The sequence below is a fragment of the Gopherus evgoodei genome, chromosome 1 (genome assembly GCF_007399415.2).
Source record: "Gopherus evgoodei ecotype Sinaloan lineage chromosome 1, rGopEvg1_v1.p, whole genome shotgun sequence".
NCBI lineage: Eukaryota > Metazoa > Chordata > Testudines > Testudinidae > Gopherus > Gopherus evgoodei.
Window position 1 is genome coordinate 2,981,807 of NC_044322.1, and position 24,955 is coordinate 3,006,761.

General features: G+C 47.8%; 1 protein-coding gene across 4 annotated transcripts in view; it reads left to right on the forward strand.

Moving 5' to 3' along the window:
• Window positions 1-24,955, forward strand: part of RNF121 (ring finger protein 121) — a 45,874-nt gene that overhangs the window by 16,788 nt on the left and 4,131 nt on the right. For 3 of the 4 annotated variants that reach the window (XM_030556188.1, XM_030556205.1, XM_030556214.1), the window contains 4 exons: window positions 102-209; window positions 1,054-1,174; window positions 9,874-10,046; window positions 23,978-24,079. In XM_030556188.1, the coding sequence (XP_030412048.1) occupies window positions 102-209; window positions 1,054-1,174; window positions 9,874-10,046; window positions 23,978-24,079 (504 nt within the window). The remainder of the gene's footprint in view (window positions 1-101; window positions 210-1,053; window positions 1,175-9,873; window positions 10,047-23,977; window positions 24,080-24,955) is intronic. The other variant, XM_030556197.1, reaches the window with a different exon arrangement.

Below are 24,955 nucleotides of genomic sequence, written 5' to 3' on the forward strand. Positions count from 1 at the left end.
CTTTAGTTAGAATCTTAAAACTCCTTCAGATGTTCCATGAAACTCCCTTCAAAATACCTGTAAAATCACTTCACTTTTGGGGGTGTGTTTTTGTTTTGCAGGCTGGTCTATAAATGGTTTCTGCTGATATACAAGATCAGCTATGCCACTGGAATTGTTGGGTACATGGCTGTAATGTTCACTCTTTTTGGTCTTAACTTGTTGTTCAGGTGAGTAAATCTTAGCTCCCATCAAAGAGTTAAAATGGCAAAGCTGTATAGAGCCAAGTGTTAGCTATGGGGCTCTTTAAAACACATTGGAAAATAGGTACTGCCATATATATTCCTAGTCGTGTCATCAATAAGGTAGGAGACCAAAGTGCTGACTAGTTTTTCTTTTGGCTGCAGACAGAGGCATGGAGAAGTTAGGCTCTGTGATTTGTGTCTATTTTGTGCTCTACAGTTATTTGCCACTGTGTAACATCTCCAGCCTTGATGGTCAAGGAGACTCCTGGCTATCTTTTTCTCTCTTCTTGAGAGATGTTGATTACCTACAACAGCAACTGAAGCCCCTGTCTCTTAGAACTACCCCTTAAATCTAGCTATGAATCACTGCCTGAGAATTCACAATTAGAACAAGCCAGGCTGTGGTCCTAGTGTAGCAGTGAAAGGTATGGACTCCATACACATTAGGCAATTTAAGGATTGTAGATTCCGAGGCCAGAAGGGACCACTGTGATCATCTAGTCGGACCTCCTTCAAAACAAAACAGATTCACAAGCACAGGGTGCTACATTAATGCATATTGCTGCATTTAGAAGATGGCAACTCTTGCCAAAATTCCCGAAGATCTTGTATTTACAGGGATTGACATGGCAGTCGTGCATGTCACCACTGTGTAGATATTTCAAGACTGAATGCTTACGTGGTAGATGAGGTTCCTAGTACACTATTAAATATTGCTAATGAGGCCTTTGCTCTGTTTTTACAGCAGGCTAGTTGTGCATATGTTCAGTGAAGCAACTTTGTTTGACTGAAGAACTTGTTTGACGTTTTTCTGCCTCTTGCACTGCAGAATCAAACCGGAAGATGCGATGGATTTTGGTGTTTCCCTCCTGTTCTACGGCCTTTATTACGGAGTACTTGAGAGAGACTTTGCTGAAATGTGTGCGGATTACATGGCATCAACCATAGGGGTGAGTTGGCATGGCCACACCGTTTCCTTGAGCTGTGGTTATTCTCTTCAGTGGCATGTTTAATCACAAGATGCCTTCTTGTGAAGGTTGCTTCTGTAACACTATCTTTTCATGGGGAAGGGGGCTCAGAAATGATAACACACAAGAGCAGCTTCTTCAAGTTTGTCTAAATTGAGTGTCTAAGCATGGATGTTCCGTAAGTCTTCTGTGCCCTTCTGAAGGCTGCTGCTTGCTTTTTCTGGCATCCCACATGCGTAAAGATGGTTTAAGACGTCATGTTAAGGTGGAGCCCACCATTGATTCGTACCCTTTTCCATGCCTCTCAGCAGGTCCAAGTGGTATTATTATTAGACCTTAAGTGAATGATTTACCCTTTCCTTCAGTCTGTCACTCCAACCACTTCCCCATGTACCTGTTTCACGTTATGGCCTACAACATCTTCCTTTCTTCTTTGGTGCTCACTGAGAAGGTGGTTAGTAGTGTTGCTGAGTCAGGGTTCTCCACCTCTTAGTCACCCCAGTTCTAATAGCCAGTCCTCCACAACGAAGGTGCCGCAGCAGCCTGCACAGGGGGTTATGGGAGAGCTCTTGGCATGAGGCTGGCTCCTACTGCATGCGATGGAGTAAATTTGCTTCAACAGACAATCTTAGATAGGAGGATGCTCATTAACCCCTTGTATTCCAATCCACAGGTTTGAGAGCTGCTGTAATAAATGGTGGGGCTAATCATTCCCTTAAGAGAACTTGACTCTTGAAGACCACAATTACAGGCAGTTTCTCTTCTACATGAACTGAACAGGCCACTGAAGAAATGGGTAGAGCCTGTGAGTTTCCCTCATGGATAGATTCTGTCTAATATACTCATCTATACAAGGGCAAAGAATCCCAGTAGCCCAATAAACTCTTCAGTATAGCTCCCCTCTTCCAGTTTGCCATATGCTATTTAGCACCTTAAGCAATGTGGGATGGAGTAGACCACACATCCATGTAGTCTAGACATTTCTGAAGAGAAGGAACTAATCTGTTAGTTCTTTTGGCATACAGCTCTGTACTAAAGTTCTGTCCTCTTTTGGAAAATGGATGGTTGTCTTTCTCCTCAGCCTCCCAGCACTAAAGCATCTATGGAGAATGCTTGGACTACTGTGGTTCTTAAGCTCGCACAAGAATCCATGATTTTCAGGAAGTGACCTCCTACCTTCTGATCTGTTGACTCCAATGGAGGATATTCAGTTCCCATGGTGATGCCTTTAAATGTGTCTCCCTCCAACCCCTTCTCTCCATCTTTGGCATATTAACCATGTCCTTAGCTTGAAAAGGGGGATGTGGGGGAAGTACTGGTTCCAAAGAAGAATAGTTCCCCCTTTCCAGAGTTGATCTCACGGATCACACAGTGCACTAGAGCAATTCAAATTCTTTTTAGCAATGGCTCTGTCTTTGTAGTGTGAAATCCATCACTTTGTGCAGCTGGCCTGAGGGCTTTCCTGTCTTAAACAACACTGTTCTTTCCACTGGACTGGGGAATTTAATCAGCCTTGAAAAATTCTTCGTGTCTTGGGCAAGGAAACTTCTATCTTTCTTTTTTTTTTTTTTTTTTTTTTTTTTTTTGGGGGGGGGGGGCCGGGCTGGGGCTAGTGGGTTCTCATTAGTTTCTTCCTGATAAAGGCTACACAAGTGAACTTCTTGGGCTTGGCTTGATACGTTTTCATGGGTAGTTTTGTGAGGCTGCCATACATCATAGAATCTTCCACTAGCTGGCGCTATAGCTCTTTCTGAGTGAGAAGAATGAATCAGAGCAGCAGTGAGAAAAGGATGGGTGAAAGGGAAGATTTGATTTAAATCACTAGTCAGGAAGACTCGATTTTAATCATGGATTTCTACATAAAAGTGCACTCTTGTTGGTTGTTACAACCTTAATACATATTCTTCAAAACTCAGATAGATGTAGGTTTAATTTTTAGAAGGTACACACTATACATTTTTTAAACAGTGATTTATTTTGAAAACTTTTTTTCAGAATAGTTTTACAGATATATCAGAAAATGAATGATTGTTTGTTTGGTTATTTCATTGACCAAAAGTAATTGAAGCAGATATTTATGAAGTCATTGGGAGGTGAACTATCTCCAATTCAACAGGTTCATCGTATATTTGGAGGATTTTTTTGCCATGGAGAACATCACCAGACAGACATTTCAATTGTTTTATTTACGTAAAACAACAACATTATGTCTTCTGGATTATTTTCAACAGCTAACATATTATAATTTTACAAAACAAACCATATGAACTTTTGAATTTAGTTAAACATTCACGTTTTTTAAAATCAGGTTTATTTTTTGTTAAAATTTGTTCTTAATAGTTAAATGAAGTATTTAAAAAAAAACAAATTAAATAGACTGTCAGGTCAACGTGAGAAACTTAAAATATTGACTTCTGCAGCTAACTCAGTCATCTTCACCTTCATTTTCCTGTTTGTTCATAATCTGGAAAAGAAAAACAAGCTTTCTTGCTTTTTTTCAGGTCCCAAACAATTTCTCAATTTGGAATGAATTAGTCTAAAGGAAGAAAATATTCTTTCTACACCGGCAGAAGAAGCTACTGCTGTTAAGTGAGATTATCACTTCAACAGTCTCTGAATCCAAGTGCTTAAGTGACTTCCACCAGTTCACTGGTGTGACTTTCTTTAAAACATCATCTGCAAACGTATTTCTTGAACGGTTCTTATGCCCAAAATGGGTCTCTCTTATGGCCTGCTGCCATTATAGGTTTTCCCTCCTAGTGAGAGAATGGTATGTTAGATATCAAATCAATGATCTATTCCGCCCCCAACAACCTTCTATTCACTGAACTTTTTGAAACTGCACTTTTTTGAGAGAGGTAAGGAATTGACTCTGTGTACACAAATTTGCAGAGGGACAATAGGGTTGAGGTCTGTTATTTGTCACCTCTATATATTTATTCATCCATTTATTTTAAAACATTTTTGCTGTTATCCCTGGAGACACAAATCCACAGTTTGAGAACTGCAAAACTAAGCATCTCTGATGCTATGTTCTAGACTGAGCGCTGAGTCCCACTGAGTAGATAGATTATTTAGGTTAATTTCTACGGAAGCCCCTAGAGCCCCATATGATTGAGTCCCTTATCCATGAACTATTGGAACTCATTTACAAAACTTTTCTTAAACATTACATGAATATATTGTCTCTAATTCTATAGTATACAATCCCTATTCCGTCTCTGAGCTATAATGTATCTTTAGAAGGTTTTTTCCTTAAAAAGCATTTTATCAAAAAAAAAATACGACCTAAATCAAAATCTGATTTATTTTTTTGGTTAATTTTTAAATTATTGATTTTTATTCACCCTGGTGGATGAAGTAATATCCGTTATTGGACCCATTTCTCTTGCTGAAAGAGACACCTTTGAGCTAGTCGGAACTCTTCTTCAGATCTAAAGATTCATAGCAACAGTGACAGGCCTAGAATTGAAGCAGATCTTCTAATGCTGCTTGCCCCTCAAAATGAGGTTGGAGATGGTCAAAGAACTAACGGGTCTAGTCATCCTCCCTGGTACCTTTGTAAAGGCTTTATCCACTAGTGGTTTGTCCAGCCTCGTTCAGAGTGACACAGCAGTGACCATGCCATTGTCCACTTCGGGAGACCATTCCACAATCTTTGTAGGTTTCAACTTTAGCAAGTCTGGCTTGAAACCAACCTAAATGATCTCTCCCTTTTTGGTATTTCCACCCTACCAAAGACTTGTGGAGTTAACCATGGTTTTACATTTGTCATCAATCAGTCTGTCTAGCTCCTTAATCATGTGTTGCTCGTCTTTGAAAGATGTAGGTAAACTAGAAGGAATTTAAATACTGAAGTGTCCAGAATTAAGCCCCTTTGTTGCCCTAACAGTTATATTATACTACAGTCAGATCTCAAAAGCTGAACAGAACTGAGCTTGCTCAATATTTGGATTGGAACATAAGAACTGTAGTAATGGATCAAATCAGTTCTTCTAGTCCAGTATCCTGTCTCTGCCTGTGGCCAGTACCACCTGTCTAGTGGACAAATATAGGATAACTTAACCACAGTAGGAAGCTTCTTTCTGGCCCCCATCAGTTAACGGTTGGTGTATGCCTTGAAGTCTGAGGGTTTATATCCCTTCTGGAGTCTTTTATGCTGTCTAGTTATCCATTTACATCTCTGGTCTCTTTGAGTTCTCTCTCAATGATATCTGGTGGCGGTGAGTTGTATTAAATCCCTTCTGTTAGTTTTACACTTGTTGTCTTTCAGTGTAACAGCATGTCGTTTGTTCTTGGATTATGAGTAAAGAGCACTCCGTGTACCTTCTCTATACAAGTCACTATTGTGTGTGCTAGCATATTGCCTCTTCATATGCAAGTATTTCTATGTTTCTGATCGCTCTTCATCGCTTCCTCTGAGCCCTGCTTTCTCTGTGACACAGGGAAGTGCTTATTTCTCTTTTTAATAGTCCACAACTGGACACAGTATTCCACAACAGGGTATGCCGCTGATCTATACAATGGCATCACAATCAATGTTTTCTGTTCTATTCCACACACATTCTAACATCTTGTTGGATTTTTTCCATTGAGCAGAAGCTTACCATTGAGCTGTCCACAATGACACCTGAGTTAATTGGGAACCCAGAAACTTGTGAGTCGCTCAGCTTCTGAGACCTCCCTAAAGAACACCTGGGTTCTGCAGAGAATAGATCTGTGAACCCTAGGTAGCATTCTGCCCTCTGAGCTGGTATCAAACCAATGTTCAGCATGGTGCTAATCTGTGCTATGCTGGAGGTGCTACTCCTGAGGGCATTCTACACCAAAAAACTTAAAATTCTGTGCCAAAAAACTTAAAATTCTGCACACAGTATTTTAAAATTCTTCAAGTTTTTTTGTCAGTAAATAAATGCAGAGGCTCCAGCATGGCAATGGGGAGCACGGGCCTAATTATGTTGTAGTTTCATTTGCCTACAGTATTGAGTTCCATCTCCAATCCTAAACATGTTTCATCTCAAGGGTGCTTCTCTTCAGTGTTGGATGAACACCCTCTCTTGTGCTGGTGTGATGTTTGTATTTATATTTATGAAGTGCTTTGAGGTCATGTTATGAAAGATGCTGTGGAAGAGCGAACAGGGTCCTAAAACCTCAGCTTCTCCAATGGATGATCTAATAACATGAAAACTGGCTGCTGAGTTTGGGGTCATAAGGGTCCCTTGTTAGAAGAACCTGAGAATGGCCATAACAGGTCAGACCAATGGTCCATCTAGCCCAGTGTCCTGTCTCTCGACAGTGACCTCTGCCAGATGCTTCAGAGGAATTGAACAGAACAGGGCAATTATCCACTGATCCATCCCCTGTCATCCAGTCCTAGCTTCTGGCAATCAGAGGCTTGGGGACACCCAGAACATGGGGTTATGTCCCAGACCATCTTGGCTCTCAGAATTTAGTCACCTTTTTGAGGTGGCCTCTAACTTTATCTGGATTAGGATCTTTGGGCTGCTCTGATAGGGCACAGCCAACTTCCAAAGAATCTAAGGATGGTTCTAGTCAGTGTGTTGTGCCTTTCCACTTTCCCAGACGTAGATGCACAGACTCCATCCTCCGGGGAGGCAGACCATTCCTCCTATCACTGCATTAGGCCTTCACACCGTGAGCCCACAGAACTAGGGAACGAAGGCTTCATTCCTTCCTTTCCAAGAAGGCTTTGCCAGACCAGGCCTGGGTTCTGATGTCAGGTAGTCATCTGTCTGTGGAGGGACAGAAAAAGACCTGAGAGGTGTTGCAGGTGGTGCACTGAAAAAGTCTAGCTCAGTGTGCAGCCACTGAGGTTAGGATGCACGTGGAGTGGAATAAATAGTAAAATGACTGTGCAGTTGTATAAACCCATTTTTTTTGCCCTTGGGGAATAGCATGTTCAGTCATGGGCAGCTTTCTCACATAAAAGGGGTTCAGAGACATAACAAAAGTAGCTAGAGGCATAAAAAGACTTTGTGTAAGAGACGGAAAAGGTCAGAACAGCCTGGTTTGGAGAGGAGATAAATAAGAGGGAACAGGGTAGAGAGAAGGTAAAATGAGCACTTCTCATAATACAAGAACATGGGCACATTGATGAAACTGAAAAGCAGAACACTAAAACTGAGAGAAGGAAACGTATTGTACACAGAATAGTTAACCTTTGGAACTCCCTGCAACTAAGACCAAGAGCTTTAGATATGACTAACCCTTCCTTGCTGTCTGCTAATCTGCATTTTGACTAAAGGTTAAATTTAGGAAGTGATTAGAAGGTTTACAGACCTCTCTCTCAAGATATGTCAGCTGCTCTCCGGTGAGGGTAAAGAATAAACTTCAAGGGAAGACCATTGCATAATTGCTGCAGGATTTCTTTCACTTTCCTTGAAACAACTTGTACTCTGCTGCTGTTGGACACTAACAGTTTGCAGATTAGACAGCCCCCCTGGTCTGATCCAGTCTGGCACTTCCTGTGTCGTCAAACATATTTCTGCTGTTTTGAGAACTATTCTGTGACTTGGGTTTGAATGCTTTCTCCAGAGAAAGCAAAAGCCCTAAAATAGTATTCTTGTTCCAGTCTCCCTCTTCTTTAGGGGTCAGAGATTCTGTCCGATCAGACACAGCTAAAGTGATGAACGAAGTGTGGGCTTGGTTAAAAGGCAGCGTGCTGGTTCAGGGTTTTTTTGTTTTTGTGTTTTGTTTTTTTTAAACCTGCCAACATACAGCTCAAGCTGTTATTTCATCAGCTAAAGAGTTGCAGGCCTGATTAGTATTGGAAGGGAGACTCCCAAGGCAGCCATTCAGATACTACATCGATTGATTGTTCTCATATCAACGCCTGGGACGTCCTGTGTTGATGACTCACGAGGCTGCCTTTTCCCTGAACTGATGCCCCAGCATGGTGCTAGGGGGAGCTGTGCTGCTGAAAAGGTTTCTGAGGTCTTACTCAGACACTGGTCCTCTCCACAGAACTCGGGGTGTCTTGCCTTATTTCCTATGTGGGTGGTCAGAGCTGCTCACAGACCCCATCTGCAGTTTCAGTTGGATTTGAAAAACCTGCCTCACCTCTTTCCCTAAATTAAATAACTGTCTTATGCCAGCCTAGAGATAGCTACCCTTCAGTAGTTGCTGGCTATGGCATTTATAAAGATCATTGGCCTTCATGTTAAACCTTACCTTCAAATAGCACCTTTCTATTTATTTTATTTTTTTATATTAAATTCTGGGTTTGACCATCACTCTGCATAAGTGCCCAATTTATGTTTAACCAGCCAAGATTTTTCAAAAGGGATTTTGGGCAGCGTGGTATTTGGGTATCTAGCATGACACGTGATTTTTCAGAGAACTGGTGCTTGGCATTTTCTGATAATCATGCCCCTTTAAGCTGTCTGGAGTTGGGCTCCCAAAATCACCAGTCACTTATGATCTTGGTGCCTGCACTCTGTATAGAGTCCACAGTAATAATTGGTTACTGCCCATGCTTTAGGATAGGCCTGGTCAAAAACTTTCTGTCAGCAGTGTTTGATGGAAATTGCTTCTTTTTGATTAGATGAAACCTTTTCTGAAATGTGACTGGCTTCCATGGAAAACTGACCGTTTTTCATCAAAATACCAAACAACCATGATATTTTGATTCCAAAATGCCACTATGGTGCCTCATGCTTCCGTTCGCCTCAAAATCCAGCTGGGGAGCCTAGCCCATAATCTCCCCGATACACCCCAGACATGTTGCACTACCTCCCTTCACCAACAGGAGAGACCATGGTGCTTCATGGGAGATGTAATCTGACCAGTGAGCGTTAGCTATACAGGAGAATCCCAACTAGCCCATGGGGCACTGCAGTGGCATTTCAGAATCAAAATATTTTGGGGGTTTTAGGTTTTCTTTTACTTTTTTCCCCCAATTCTACCTGCTGCTAGAAGAGAGCAGCCATGTTCTGACCAGCTCCAATGGCAATAGCGCTTAGCTTGAGGGGACCCCAGTGTGGTGTTTCTGGCAGGGAGGGTGTAACTGAGGTGGGTGACTAAGCATGTGCCTGCAGCCTCCCCATTTCCTACAGTAACAGTCTCTAGGACAAGGGTTCTCACAACCCATTTTTTGTTGGTGGCGGTTCTCACAGATTTTCCTAAAATACTTAATTAACTTAGGAAAAAAATATGCACGTGTACATATCCAAATAAATCATTGTAATTTATTTATGTAGGATTTTTTTGCAGACTCAACAATAAAAATGTCCAGTTGTATTTTTGTGCCCCTGGCCCCCATTGTGTCCCCGTGCCCCTGGTCCCAACTGCTTCCCCCCTCCATTGTCTCGAGCTCCCTTTTGCTGCCTCCTACCGCAGGCTCACCCTACTCCTTGCCTCTTGACCACGGTGCCCAGTAAGGCCAGACCTGCTGAAGCCCAGAGCCAGAGCCCCGCAGCTGGAGTAGTGCAGGGTGTCTGAAGTCCACCCCTGAAGCCCCATGGTGGGGCGGGGGGGGGGGAGAGGGGGAGTGCTGAATCAGGGGCCAGAGGCTGAAGCTAGAAGTTCATATTCCCAGGTCCTTGCTGTGACCACTGGATCACTCACTCTGCCAGTTAAACTGTAATCTTGCCACAGACTCCTTTAGTTTGAACGGTAGAGGAGCAAGACTTTATTAGTGAATGCACATTAATTGTGACTAGTTCTTGTCTTGTGTTGTCCCCTCCCGCCATCCTATTCAGTTTTACAGCGCATCAGGAATGCCAACGAAGCACCTTTCTGACAGCGTCTGCGCTGTGTGTGGCCAACAGATCTTTGTAGATGTTAATGAAGAAGGGATCATAGAGAACACATACAGGCTTTCCTGCAATCATGTGTATCCTTTTCTCTTCCTGGAGCAGCTGGAGAGCTAGCACCTCAGGTAGCCTGCTACCCACTGTGGGTCACTATTGAAATCTGGTCAGAATTACTGTTTGGGTAACTTCATTCTACTTCCCTGAATTCCCCCTTTCCTGACTTCATATCTCTATAAAAAGAACAAACCTGAACCAGTTGCGTGGCAGCAGCTCTCTTCTGAAGTGGCTGCATTTCAGGAATGGGTTAAGCTATGGAGGAGCATACATATCTTCCAGGAATTGCTTCCCTCTGTCTCTGCTTTAGGAACAGGCACAGTGTAAGTTTGCCTAGAACCAGACAGCTGAGTCACTGAGGGATTTGCCAGTGGAAGTGAGAACCTTCCACCTCTGGGTCACCAGTTCTAAACCAGCCCAAGCTGACAACGAGAAAGTCATTGCCATCCGATTGTGTGGTCATCTATGGGAAACAAATTTGGTCTTGGTCCAGTTCTTAGTGAATAAGTGTCCACACTGTCAAAAAGACGGTTACTCACCTTGTAACTGTTGTTCTTCGAGATGTGTTGCTCACATCCATTCCAGTTAGGTGTGCGCGCCGCGCGTGCACGTTCGTCGGAAACTTTTTACCCTAGCAACTCCAGTGGGCCGGCAGGTCGCCCCCTGGAGTGGCGCCGCCATGGCGCCCAATATATATCCCTGCCGGCCCGCCCGCTCCTCAGTTCCTTCTTGCCGGCTACTCCGACAGTGGGGAAGGAGGGCGGGTGTGGAATGGATGTGAGCAACACATCTCGAAGAACAACAGTTACAAGGTGAGTAACCGTCTTTTCTTCTTCGAGTGATTGCTCACATCCATTCCAGTTAGGTGACTCCCAAGCCATACCTAGGCGGTGGGGTCGGAGCGAGAAGTCGCGGCATGGAGCACTGCAGTTCCGAAGGCCGCATCCTCTCTCGACTGCTGTACCAGGGCGTAGTGCGAAGCAAAGGTGTGGACCGATGACCAGGTCGCTGCCCGACAGATTTCCTGGATGGGCACACGGGCAAGGAAAGCCAGCGACGACGCCTGCGCCCTGGTAGAATGCGCAGTCACACGGCCCGTAGGGACCTGGGCCAAGTCATAACAGGTCCTGATACAGGACGTAACCCACGAGGATAACCTCTGGGAGGAGATAGGAAGCCCTTTCATACGGTCCGCTACCGCCACGAAAAGCTGGGGGGATTTGCGGAAGGGTTTGGTCCTCTCTATGTAGAACGCGAGAGCTCTACGGACATCCAGCGAGTGGAGCTGCTGCTCCCTGCCTGAGGAGTGAGGTTTTGGGAAAAAAACCGGGAGGAAAATCTCTTGGTTGACGTGGAAGGCTGAGACCACCTTGGGTAGAAAGGCAGGGTGTGGTCTAAGCTGTACCTTGTCTTTGTGGAAGACCGTATATGGGGGGTCTACCACAAGGGCTCGGAGTTCCGACACCCGTCTAGCTGAGGTGATAGCTACTAGAAAGGCAGCCTTCCAAGAGAGGTAAAGCAGGGAGCAAGTAGCTAACGGCTCAAAGGGGGGCCCCATGAGCCGGGACAACACCAGGTTAAGATCCCAGGTTGGAGCAGGGGGACGGACGTTAGGGAATAACCGTTCCAGCCCTTTAAGAAATCTCGACACCATCGGGTGAGAAAAGACGGAGCGACCGTCCGCACCCGGGTGAAAGGTGGAGATAGCTGCCAGATGGACTCGCAACGACGATAAGGCCAGACCACGTTCTTTGAGGGACCAAACATAGTCTAAGATTTCGGATACCGAAACTTCCATAGGGCGGAGATTTCTCTCTACGCACCAACAGGAGAAGCGTTTCCATTTTGCCGAATATGTGGCTCTTGTGGACGGTTTCCTGCTGCTCAAGAGCACCTCTCTCACAGGCGTGGAGCAGCGCAGCTCGGAACCAGTTAGCCACGCAGGAGCCACGCCGCTAGGTGCAGCGACTGCAGGTCTGGGTGACAGAGAGACCCGTGGTCCTGGGTAATCAGGTCCGGATGAAGGGGCAGGGGAACCGGGTCGGCTACGGCCAAGTCTAGCAGCATGGTGTACCAGTGCTGTCTGGGCCATGCCGGGGCCACCATGATCACACGAGCCCTGTCTCTGCGCACCTTCAGGAGGACCTTGTGAACCAGAGGGAACGGAGGAAACGCATAGTACAGGTGGGTCGACCACTGGATGAGGAAGGCATCCGCTATCGACCCCGGCTCCCTGCCCTGAAAGGAGCAGAACGCTTGGCACTTCCTGTTCCCCTTGGACGCAAAGAGGTCCACCCGGGGATAACCCCACCTCCGGAAAATGGAGAGAGCGACGTCCGGGCGAAGGGACCACTCGTGTGACAGGAAGGATCTGCTCAATCGATCCGCCAGCGTGTTCCGTACTCCGGGAAGGAAGGAAGCCCTGAGGTAAATGGAGTGGGCTACGCAAAAGTCCCAGAGTCGTATCGCCTCGAGGCACAGGGAGGAGGACCTGGTGCCGCCCTGCTTGTTGATATAATACATGGTCGTCGTGTTGTCCGTGAACACGGCTACACAACGACCCTGAAGCTGATGACAAAACGTTTGGCAAGCAAGGCGGACCGCTCTCAACTCCCTCATGTTGATGTGTAGCCCCACCTCCTCCTGGGACCATAGGCCCTGCGTCCGCAGGGTCCCCAGGTGGGCCCCCCAGCCTAGATCTGAGGCATCCGTTGTCAGGGATACCGAGGGCTGAGACGGGTGAAAGGGAAGACCCGCACACAATACGGACTGGTCCAACCACCAGCCGAGGGAATCTAAGACCTTCTGGGGGACTGTGATTAACATGTCTAGCGGTTGCCTTGGCCTGTAATGACTGATAAGCCACAGCTGGAGAGGCCTCATGCGGAGCCGAGCGTAGTCGGTCACAAAAGTGCACGCCGCCATGTGGCCTAACAGGGTTAGACATGTCCTCACTGACGTCAACGGGGCTGACCGCAAGCGTTGAACGATCGCCGCCATGGTCTGGAACCGCTGCCGAGGCAGCGAGGCCCTGCCCACAGTGGCGTCCAGGACGGCCCCGATAAATTCCACCTTCTGAGTGGGCCTCAGGGTGGACTTGTCTGTGTTTATCAAGAGGCCCAGACTCGCAAACATGCCGGTGATCACGCGGACATGGCTGTACACCTGCTGTTCCGACGTGCCCCGAATCAACCAATCGTCCAGATAAGGGAACACGTGGACACGGTTGCGCCGAAGATGCGCCACGACAACTGCCATGCATTTTGTAAACACCCTCGGGGCCGTGGACAGGCCAAACGGGAGGACCGCAAATTGATAATGACGAGCCCCCACAACGAAGCGGAGGAAGCGTCTGTGGCGTGGCCAAATGGCAATGTGGAAATACGCGTCCTGCATGTCGAGGGCGGCGTACCAGTCTCCCGGATCCAGGGATGGAATGATGGTCCCCAGGGATACCATGCGGAACTTCAACTTCACGAGGTATTTGTTGAGCTCTCGCAGGTCGAGGATAGGCCTGAGGCCCCCCTTGGCCTTGGGGATCAGAAAATAGCGGGAATAAAACCCCTTGCCTTTCTCGTTTTCGGGAACCGCCTCTATAGCTCCTTTGCTGAGGAGCGTCCGCACCTCCTGCCGAAGGAATTGCTCGTGAGAGGGGTCCCTGAAGAGGGACGAGGAAGGAGGGCGGGAAGGAGGAAACGAAACAAACTGCAGGCGGTACCCCGTCTGCACCACGCTTAAGACCCAGCGGTCCGATGTTATTTGGGACCACGCCGGGAGGAAAAACGAAAGGCGGTTGGAAAACGGGGGGGAAGGATCCATAGGGGAAACTGTTACTGCGCCCTCGAGCGCACCTTCAAAATGAAGGCTTAGGACCAGGCGGGGGTTTTGAGGAGCCTTGGTTCTGCCCCCCTTGGTTCCCCGACTGCCTGCGCCTCCCGTTCCTGCCGCGGCGCCTGTAAAGGTCCTGCCGCTGGCGGAACTGGGAAAACGGCCGACGGTGCTGCTGTTGTTGCGGCCTAAAGGGTCTACGCTGTGTCACGGGGGTGTGCATCCCGAGGGACCGCGCAATGACCCGGTTGTCCTTTAAACTCTTAAGTCTGGGGTCTGTCTTATCGGAAAACAGGCCCTGGCCTTCGAAAGGAAGGTCCTGTATCGTGTGCTGGAGCTCTGGCGGAAGGCCGGAAACCTGCAGCCAGGAGATGCGACGCATCGTAACTCCTGACGCGAGGGTACGGGCAGCCGAGTCCGCAGCGTCCAAGGAGGCTTGTAAGGCCGTGCGCGCGACCTTCTTGCCTTCGTCCAGGATGGCCGTAAACTCCTGGCGAGCATCCTGTGGCAGCAGCTCCTTAAATTTGTCCCCTGCCACCCAGGAGTTAAAGGCGTATCTGCTCAGCAGGGCCTGCTGGTTAGAGACCCTGAGCTGCAGCGCCCCAGCCGAATACACCTTACGGCCAAGGAGGTCCATCCGTCTGGCTTCTCTGGATTTGGGGGCCGGAGCCTCCTGGCCGTGACGCTCCCTATCGTTCACCGATTGCACTACCAGTGAACCGGGAGTCGGGTGAACATGTAAATATTCGTACCCCTTAGAAGGGGCCATGTACTTCCTCTCGACTCCTTTCGCTGTCGGAGGGATGGAGGCCGGGGACTGCCAGATAGTATTGGCATTGGCCTGGATGGTCCGTATGAACGGCAGGGCGACCCTGGTGGGAGCATCGGAAGAGAGGATGGTAACAATTGGGTCCTCTATCTCCGAGACCTCCTCTGCTTGCAGACTCAGGTTTTGAGCCAATCGCCTGAGGAGGTCCTGGTGCGCCCTGAGATCCAGCGGGGGGGGACTGTTGGAGGAGGTACCCGCCACCGCCTCATCCGGGGAGGAGGATGATGAGACCCCAGGCACAATAGTGTCCAACTGAGGGTCTTCCTCAGCCCTCGCCTCTGTCTCCGGAGCCACAGCGGAGTCCTGCTGTTTGGACCCTTCGTCCCCTTCCGGGGAGGGAGGGGGGCGAGACAAAGAGGCTTCCGGGGCCCTACGCTCCGCAGTCGCCGGCCTAGCAGGGAGCTGCTGGGGGCCCTGGGCCTGATGGTACGCCCAGGGTGTCCAGAATCCCCACTGTTGTGGGCCTTGGTCCTGCAGCGGCGGATCAGCAAACAGCGCCGCCTGCCGGTCGGTGCCCAGCGCATAGCCGCTGTCCGTCTGGGAGGATACGGACGGCTGCCTCGAGGGCCACGGCGGGGCCGACCCTGGATGGTACGGGTCTGCGCGGGCCGGCACGGAGGATCGTCTCGGTGCCGGGGACCGGTGCCGGGAGTCATATCGGTGCCGGGATCGGGACCGGGACCGGGATCTGTCACGGTGCCGGGCGCCGCTTCGGTGCCGGGCGCCGCTTCGGTGCCGGGACCTACTACCAGCTCGGTGCCGGGAGATCGACCGGGACCGGGACCTGCCACCAGCTCGGTGCCGGGAGATCGACCGGGACCGGGACCTGCCACCAGCTCGGTGCCGGGAGGTCGAGCGAGACCGGGACCGGGACCTGCCACCAGCTCGGTGCCGGGAGGTCGACCGGTGCGGTGAGTAGCGTCGGGACCTGCTCCTGGAGTCGCGGTGGCGGTGACGCCGACTGGAGCCTGACCGCGACCGTCTCGATGCCGACCGTTGCCGCGAGTGCGACCGGTACCGCTGAGGGGAGCGGTGCCGGGACTGCGAGCGGCGTCGGGATCTGGAGCGCCCAAGACGTCGGGACCTGGATCGGGAACGACTGTCTCTGGGCGGTGCCGACATCATGGGCTTGCCTCTGGATACGACCCGCACCGGAGGTACCGGGGGTGGCAGCCGAGTGGGCTCAGTCAGGGCAATAAGGTCCCGAGCCGAGGCGAAGGTCTCCGGAGTGGATGGGACCACTATCTCAACCCCAGATCTCATGGGGGAGCTCGGCGGCACCGGACTCAACGGACCCGCCGGGCCCGGAGTCAACGGTGCTGACGGTGCCGGCGGTGCCGCGGCCGATGTTGAGGCCGGGCGCTCAAGCCGGGTCTGCCTGGCCGGAGTATTAGACTTCGACGGCCTAGGCTCTGATTCCGGTGCCGGAGAAGGTCGGTGCCGGGGAGTCTTCTCGGTGCCGGAGCGATCCGGTGCCGGTGCCGAAACCACGGTCTGCGAAGCCGACGGGTCAAGTGCCGCCTCCATTAGGAGAGTCCGGAGCCTCTGATCCCTCTCCTTTTTTGTCCTCGGCTTAAAAGCCTTACAGATGCGGCACTTGTCAGATCTGTGCGATTCCCCGAGGCACTTCAGGCACGCTTCGTGGGGATCGCTGGTAGGCATGGGCTTCTTGCAGGCCGCACACTGCTTGAAGCCTGGCGAAACAGGCATGAGCCTGACGCCCGGTGCCGGGAAGGGCTAAGCCCCCCGGCCAGGAACTACTTAACAGCTATTTACTAAACTATCTACTTAACAATACTAATTTAACAACTATATAGAACTAGAGATAAGCGATAAACAAGCGATAGAAACTAGGAGAGCTAGGGACGTGGAGGACAGCTATGCCGCGCTCCACAGTTCCAACGACCGACACGGCGGTAAGAAGGAACTGAGGAGCGGGCGGGCCGGCAGGGATATATATTGTGCGCCATGGCGGCGCCACTCCAGGGGGCGACCTGCCGGCCCACTGGAGTTGCTAGGGTAAAAAGTTTCCGACGAACGTGCACGCGCGGCGCGCACACCTAACTGGAATGGATGTGAGCAATCACTCGAAGAAGAAACAGGCATTAAGAAACCCACAGTGTTGATGCACTTTGTCCAGAGGCCAAAGTTTGGGAATAGCCATTCAGCCAATAGAGGTTGTTCCTCAAGGCAGGTCTGAGGGGACTTGTTGGAGAAGCTTGCACTGTTGCTTCTTCCTGTGTTTTGATTTTTCTTGGGCGGGGGGGGCTTGTTACTTGCTTCTGTCATGGTTAAATTTTGCTTTGTGTGCATCTGATGTAGGTGATGTTTGAGGAAATCTTCAGAACACACAGATCAGATTGAAATCACTGTGGTTTTCAGAGTGCACCTTACTTTGCAGAGAGTTAACCACATAGTTCCCCAGTGATGCTGGGCTTCCTGGTCCCATGCATGAGACACTTCGTGCGGCTGTCTCTACTAAAGGTCTTCTGGGTTTTCTGCTGATGGCACAATTAAAAGCCTGACCCGCTGCTTAGATTACCTAGCACATGTTGACCTGAACATGATGGGTTAGTTGTTATGGCTCGCCACTGATCACATCCAGCCAGAAGACTTATAGGTTCTTATCCAATTCAGACTACAGGGCTCAAGAACTCGGAGAGTTCTATAGCGGGAGAGGACTCTCGGGTGCCTGCAAAAACACTTACGCTGAGAACAATACCAAAGTGACACAAACTTTGAGATTAACAACAGAATAATAAATGTTATGAAACTTATAACTGCAAAACAGTAAAAATTCCAAAACTCCTGGTGGTAATATTCCTATTGTAAGTACCTTACCTTAACATACTCACATCCTTCCTTGAGGACCTGGTAATAGGAGGTGAAGGACCAGCCTCACTCCTGTCATGCCCCATACCATGATGATGCTGGCTTCCCCAATAGTTAGAAATGTTGAGTAGTTATACTATGATGCACAAGCTGAGAGAGATAGAAGATACTCTATAGAATATAGGAGAACAAAGACTAAAGGAAGAGCTAAGGACTAAAAGAGTGAGCTCAGAGAGCTAGAAGAAAAGCTTAAAGGCTGCTAAATAGCAAGAAGCTAGAAGAGTGCTCCAGATTTCTTCCATACAAGGTATTTGATAGGACCCTGACACTGTAATTCAGACCCAACCTACTATACCTAAATCTTATTTCTGTATCCTAAGAAATTTATGGGTACCCTTATCTTATAGCTTAGTGGATTGACACTTAATCCTTATTAATATATAGAAATTATCTCACTCCAAAAACTGCCAGCCTAGGCTCTCTTGGCGACTTCCAAATTGTGGTGTACCCTGTAGTTACCAACTGGTTGTAGACGCCGGATAAGCCTGTTCAGTGTTGTGTTTAGTTCCTCCCTTTGGTTCCCCAGAGTTCAGGGACCACTCCTATCTGTGCCATAGATTATCAGCCTTTATGCTGATTTACTCTTAACTGATTATACTTTTAGCTATATAGCAGATTTTACCCAATATACAGGTTGGTAGCCTTCTTGCGTTTCAGTAAAACATCTTATTGGGAAACACATATCTCAACACATCCTAAATTCAAATTAATACTGGTAAAATATAAGAATGAAATAGATTAATTTGGAAAAAGACACATAATTTGACATGGCTGGCTGGATTAGTAGGATATAATAGCTAGCAAAGTAATCCTGTGGGCTACAGCGGTGGTTCTCAACCTATTTATTGCTGTGGGCCGCATCCAATACTACGTGTATGGCCCTGAGGATGTCACATGGGCTGCAACTGGCCCACGGGCTGCAGGTTGAGAATCATTGACCTAAAGCCAGGGTGTCTAAACTTGGCCCTAAATAAGGACCACATTGAAAACACGTCTGAAACTATGGGCTGCACTTGTCTTTAAGGTTATAATCACCGTTCTGAACTCATTTGTTTTGAATAAATGACTCTTCATCATAAGCTGAGCAGTTTGGGAGGGATCTAGGCCACCATTTCTCAAATGCGGCCACCAAGGTCTTTTCTTCCTGCCACATCCACCTAGGCAGTGATTGGGGGAGGCAAAGCAGTGGTCCCTCCCCCAGGGCCACCAGCAGGGGTTGGACCCTGCCATGCACACTTCCCCCGAGACACACATGCTGGAGGAGCAGGCAGCTAGTGAGTTCCCAACCTTCCCGGGGACAGTAGGGTTGGGCTCCAGCCCTGGGGTCGGGAGCAGCAGGCTCTGGCCATGGAGCTCCAACCCTTGGCTGCAGGGCTCCTCGCCCATTGTCCCTGGCCCCCACTGCCTCCGCCAGCCTGTCATGCTACCAGCACTCCTAGCTATCTTCAAGACACTACTGGCGTCCTGAGAAAAGCACAATCCATCGGTGATCTTCCAGAAAACACCATCCTGGCCACTATGGATGTAGAAGTCCTCAATACCAATATTCCACACAAAGATGGACTACAAGCTGCCAGGAACAGTATCCCTGATACCACCATGGTGGCTGAACTTTGTGACTTTGTCCTCACCCACAACTATTTCACATTTGGGGACACTGTGTACCTTCAGGTCAGCAGCACTGCTATGGGTACCTGCATGGCCCCACAGTATGCCAACATTTTTATGGCTGACTTAGAACAACGCTTCCTCAGCTCTCATCCCCTGATGTCCCTACTCAACTTGTGCTACACTGGTGACATCATCATCTGGACCCATAGAAAAGAAGTCCTTAAGGAATTCCACAATGATATCCTCAACAATTTCCATCCACCATCAACCTCAGCCTGGACCAGTCCACACAAGAGAGCCACTTCCTGGACACTACAATACTAATAAGCAATGGTCACACAAACACCACCTTATACCAGAAACCTTCTGACCACTATACTTACCTTCATGCCTCCAGCTTTCATCCAGAACACATCACATGATCCATTGTCTACGGCCAAGCTCTAAGATACAACCGCATTTGCTCCATTCCCTCAGACAGAGACAAACACCTACAAGATCTCTATCAAGCATTCTTAAAACTACAGTACCCACCTGCTGAAGTGAAAAAACAGATTGACAGAGCCAGAAGAGTACCCAGAAGTCACCTGCTACATGACAGGCCCAACAAAGAAAGTAACAGAATTCCACTAGCCGTCAGCTTCAGCCCCCAACTAAAACCTCTCCAGCATATCATCAAGGATCTACAACCTATTCTGAAGGACAATCCCTCACTCTCACAGATCCTGGGAGACAGGCCAGTCCTCGTTTACAGACAACCCCTCAACCTGAAGCAAATACTCACCAGCAACCACACACCACACAACAAAAACACTAACCCTGGAACCAATCCCTGCTACAAACCCCGGTGCCAACTCTGTCCACATATCTATTCAAGGGACAGCATCATAGGATCTAATCACATCAGCCACACCATCGGGGCTCTTTCACCTGCACATCTGCCAATGTGATATATGTCATCATGTGTCAGCAATGCCCCTCTACCATGTACATTGGCCAAACAGGACAGTCTCTACGCAAAAGAATAAATGGACACAAATCAGATGTCAAGAATTATAACATTCAAAAACCAGTTGGAGAACACTTCAGCTTCCTTGGCCACTCAATTACAGATCTAAAAGTCACAATTCTTCAACAAAAAAACTTCAAAAACAGACTCCAACGAGAAACTGCAGAACTGGAATTAATTTGTAAATTGGACACCATTAAATTAGGCTTGAATAAAACCTGGGAGTGGATAGGTCATTACACAAACTAAAAACTATTTCCTCATGGTAATTTTTTCCCCTACTTCTTCTCATACATTCTTGTCAACTTTTTGGAAATGGGCCATCCTGATTATCACTACAAAAGTTGTTTGTTTTCTCCTGCTGATAGTAGCCCACTTAATTGATTAGTCGCGTTAGAGTTAGTATGGCAACCTTCATTTTTGTGTGTGTGTGATCTTCCTACTGTATTTTCCACTCCATGCATCTGATGAAGTGGATTTTAGCCCACCAAAGCTTATGCCCAAATAAATGTATTAGTGTCTAAGGTGCCACAAGTCCTCCTCATTCTTTTTGCTGATACAGACTAACATGGCTACCACTCTGAAAGATAAAAATATCACTGGCCTAGATTATCAGATCTTTGAGGCTGGGATGGCCCAGTACAATGAAGTTTTGGTCAAGGACCAGGCCTCTGAGATGCTACCATAATACAAATAAAAACATCCTGACGTTTGCATACTGTAGCCAATATTTTGTATCAATATTTTGTATCAATCCTCCTCAATTTGACAGCACTTGATCTGAGAGTAGGTTGAATTTTCTGAGGATTTACAGATGAGTTTGTTAGTTTGAGTTAAAAATAAGACTGGAATCTCTACAGTTCTTGGGGAGGCTTTTTAATACTTCTAGCAAATAAGGTATTGGGTTCTGAGAACACTTCAATCTCCCTGGACACTCAATAACAGACTTAAAAGTGGCTGCTATTCAACAAAAAATTTCAAAAACACACTCCGAGAAACTGCAGAACTGGAATTGCTTTGCAAATGGGACACCAAACAAATTAGGCCTTAATAAAGACTGGGAGTAGATGAGTCACTACAAAAACTAATTTCCCCCTGCTGATACTCGCACCTTCTTGTCAGCTGTTTGAAATGGGCCACTTTGATTTCATTGGCCTCGTTAGCACTACAAAGTGAATTTTCCCTCCCTTGGTATTCACTCCTTTTTGTCAGCTGTTGAGAATAGGCCATTTCCACCTAAACTGAATTGGCTTGTTAGCACTGATCCCCCCACTTGGTAAGGCAACTTTTCATGTGCTATGTATTTATACCCGCCTACTGTATTTTCCACTCCGTGCATATGATGAAGTACGTTTTAGCCCACGGAAGCTTATGCCCAAATAAATGTGTTAGTCTCTAAGGTGCCACTAGATCTCCTTGTTATTTTTATCTTGGTTCATGGGACATCCCTACAGTACCGTGTGTCCTCCTGCCTTGCTCTCTACCTGTCTTATACCTCTCCTCCTCTCACCCCCTCATTTTTCTTTTTCCTGTGTTCTCAAACTCTACCTCCTCCTATCCTGCTGCCCTCCTTCTGCCCTGACTATTTTTCATGGTCTTACATATCTACAAGTCACCTGTGCCTCTCCTATTAACTGCTAGTTACAGCAGTTCTGTTCCTAGCCCCGTCTTCCCTATCATCTCACCTACCTTCCATTCCCTGCTTCTTTCTAACCTTATTCCCATCACTTCCTTGCTCCAACTGAAAAACAATACTGTGCCATCAAGATATGCAAATACCTAGGGCTTAAATTCTCATATAGTATTTCCCAGAGCCCTGCACACAGCCCCCACCAGGGCTCTGCTCTGGACAGCTCTGACTGAATTTAAGCCCTGCAAATACCGCACAATCTTACTGGAATCCTCATCTTTCTTTTACCCTTTCTCTCTATATACTGCTGGTTCTTACTTCGTGTCATGTCTTAATTCAATTGTAAGCTTCTGTGGGCATGGACTACAGATGTTGTTTGTTCTTTGAAGTGCATGATATGCATAAGCAGAGTGGTGAACAATGGGTTAGCAAGAAGCAGCGTTCTAGAACTCAGTCATTAGAAGGTGGTGGCAGTCAGAAGTTTCAGCTACCCAGAGGCGTGGTGGGATGTTGTACGTAGGCTCAAGCTTAACAGGACATTTGAGTCATCATTTAGGGTGTTGAAATGTGAAAACAAAAGCAGAAACTACAGGGAAGCAAGCAGCACTTGACTTAATTTGGAGGTACATATGGTGTAATTAGTGATGTGGAAGTAGATAGTGTCTGTCATTAGTGACCACAGACTTACTGCGGTTGATATTGGACCAAAAATTAGAAGGAAAAGAGAAATAAAGAATTTCTTAAAAGGAAATTTTATATTTGTGTGATGGGATGGAAACAGATTATGCTACAGACAGCAATCTGACCCTGAGTGACAGTTGCCAAGGTGACAGTATATTTTTCCTGCTCTAACTTCCTTTTTTAATTTAATCTTGAACTTCTAGAGATATGGGTTGTTAGTCATGGTTAGAATTTCCCCCGAGTGTGATCGTGCACTCATGAAACCATGACGAGGGGTGGCCCAAGTGCTAGACAGACAGACTTAGAACCAGTTGATGGAGTCAACAAAATAGAAGAGGGTGCATCAGTAGATGTAATTGGGACTTTTTAAAATCCTTTGATAAAATCCCTCAAGATTCTGTTAAAGAATCAATGTTGTAGGGTAAGAGGTAGAAGGCTGTAATGGTCTGGAATCTGGCTCAGAGAGTTGCAGGAATAACTAGTCAACTTCCAACATGGTGGGAGAGGCTAAATAGGTGCCCTAAGGAGCCATAGTAGAATCAGGATTTTGTTTTATCTTCCAGCTGTCTCCTGCCTCATTAATTACACTCCTTCCAAGCCACGTGGCAGGAGCTGCTGCCTCTTGAGGAGGACCTATCTGTACTCCATTCTGCTTCCATGGCCCACTGGGGATAGTAGTTGGCAGTTCCTTCGCGGAGCTGTGAGCATGTGGGTCAACCTGGCGCAGTTCACAAGCTCCTTTCGTGTCAGGTCCACACAGTATGGGTTTCACAGCTAGTTGCTAGACAGCAGAGGAGTGTGGAGATTTGGGAATAATGGGCTCAATTCTAGGTTTGAGAGGAGAGCATTCTGTAGTGGTTACAGACCTTTCTGCCCCTGGCCCTCCAGCCTATCCGTATTGCCGGTTCCATCCATGCTCAGCCTTAATTTCATCCTGAATGATTTAGGTCTGGCGTAGTTATAAGCAACAGAAAACAGAGTTACAATGAAAACTGGGGGGCAGCCTTGACTATATGCATCGACCTGCACCACCTGTAACCATCAAGTTATAGTGACTGTCCCACTCTCTATCCCACCGTTAAACCTGTCTTGTACGCCAAATCCTGATGGATTAACTGGCCAGGTTTATGTTCTTGATTCTGCCGGTAACTTGGCTACTCAGGTGGCACTGTTATCTCCTAGGGGAGGATGATGTGAACAGTAGAGCACGCCTGCCCCAGGAGTGAGTTCAGTACATAGCAGCAAGTCTAAATTCATGCCGAATTATTTCCCTTGTATAAATGTGGCTGCCAAAATGTATTTAAGTAGACTGAACAAATACATGGCTGCTTGTGCAGATCTGAATGGCTTCATCTGTGATTAGAGCAGCAACTTGTGTATCTGGGTGTGCTGAGTTCTAATCCCAGTGTTCCTGCTCTCTTGCTGTGGTTTTTTTTCACCCCCCCAGAGCAGCTTCCCTTAACTTGTCACCCTTCAGATTCCATGAGTTCTGCATCCGAGGCTGGTGTATCGTTGGGAAGAAACAGACGTGTCCTTACTGCAAAGAGAAGGTGGATCTCAAGAGAATGTTTAGTAACCCGTATCCTTTTCTGGTCTTGGGGCCAAATCCTAGCAACTTCGTCTCTTTTGTTTGCCTTGCCCCCTGAAGGTGATCTGCAAACTTATTAACTGTGCTGGAGTTGGGCAGGGAGGGTTGGGTCTCCTTGCTTCTAATCACAGCTCTTCCACTGATTCCCTGGCTCACTCTAGGCAATGGCAAAACTCCCATTTACTTCAGTGGGGAGCAGGGATCTAGTCCCTTAACCGCGAAGGTGGCATGGGGTGGAAGAATGAGCACACTTGGCAGTAAGGAAGCCTCAAACTCTAATCCCAGCTCTGCCAGTAACTTGTATGGCCTTGGACTTGACGCTTCCCTGCCCTTCATCCCCCATCTGTAACTGTGATGCTTCTCTCGCTCCGTCACAGGGGTTGGGGGGAGGACTGGGTAACCTTTACCAAGTGCTTCAAAATAAAGCCCTGTGTAAGGGGGACCCGGGATATGTTTCTCCACCTCAGTTTTGCTTTCCCTGTCTTAAGCATCAACTTTCGATACTCCCCTCTCCCCCGTTGCATGCCAGGGGACATACTGGCCACGGCTTCCTGCCCCTCCCCCCTCATTGGCCTGGGATGGCGAACCATGGCCAGTGGGAGCCGCAATCGGCCGAACCTGCCGACGCAGCAAGTAAACAAACTGGCCCAGCCCGCCAGGGTGCTTACCCTGGTGAGCTGCGTGCCAGAGGTTGCCGACATCTGCTCTAAAAGATCCTACCTCCCTCACTGTAAACCTGTTACCACACCCCCGCTGCAGGCTGCTCAGAAGAATGAGGCAAGTACTTCTCTTCTCCCCCTTCCCCGCAGTTAGTGCTTGTGCTTAGCTTTTATTCTGGTAGGTAAGAGTTAGGGGAATTTTATGTCT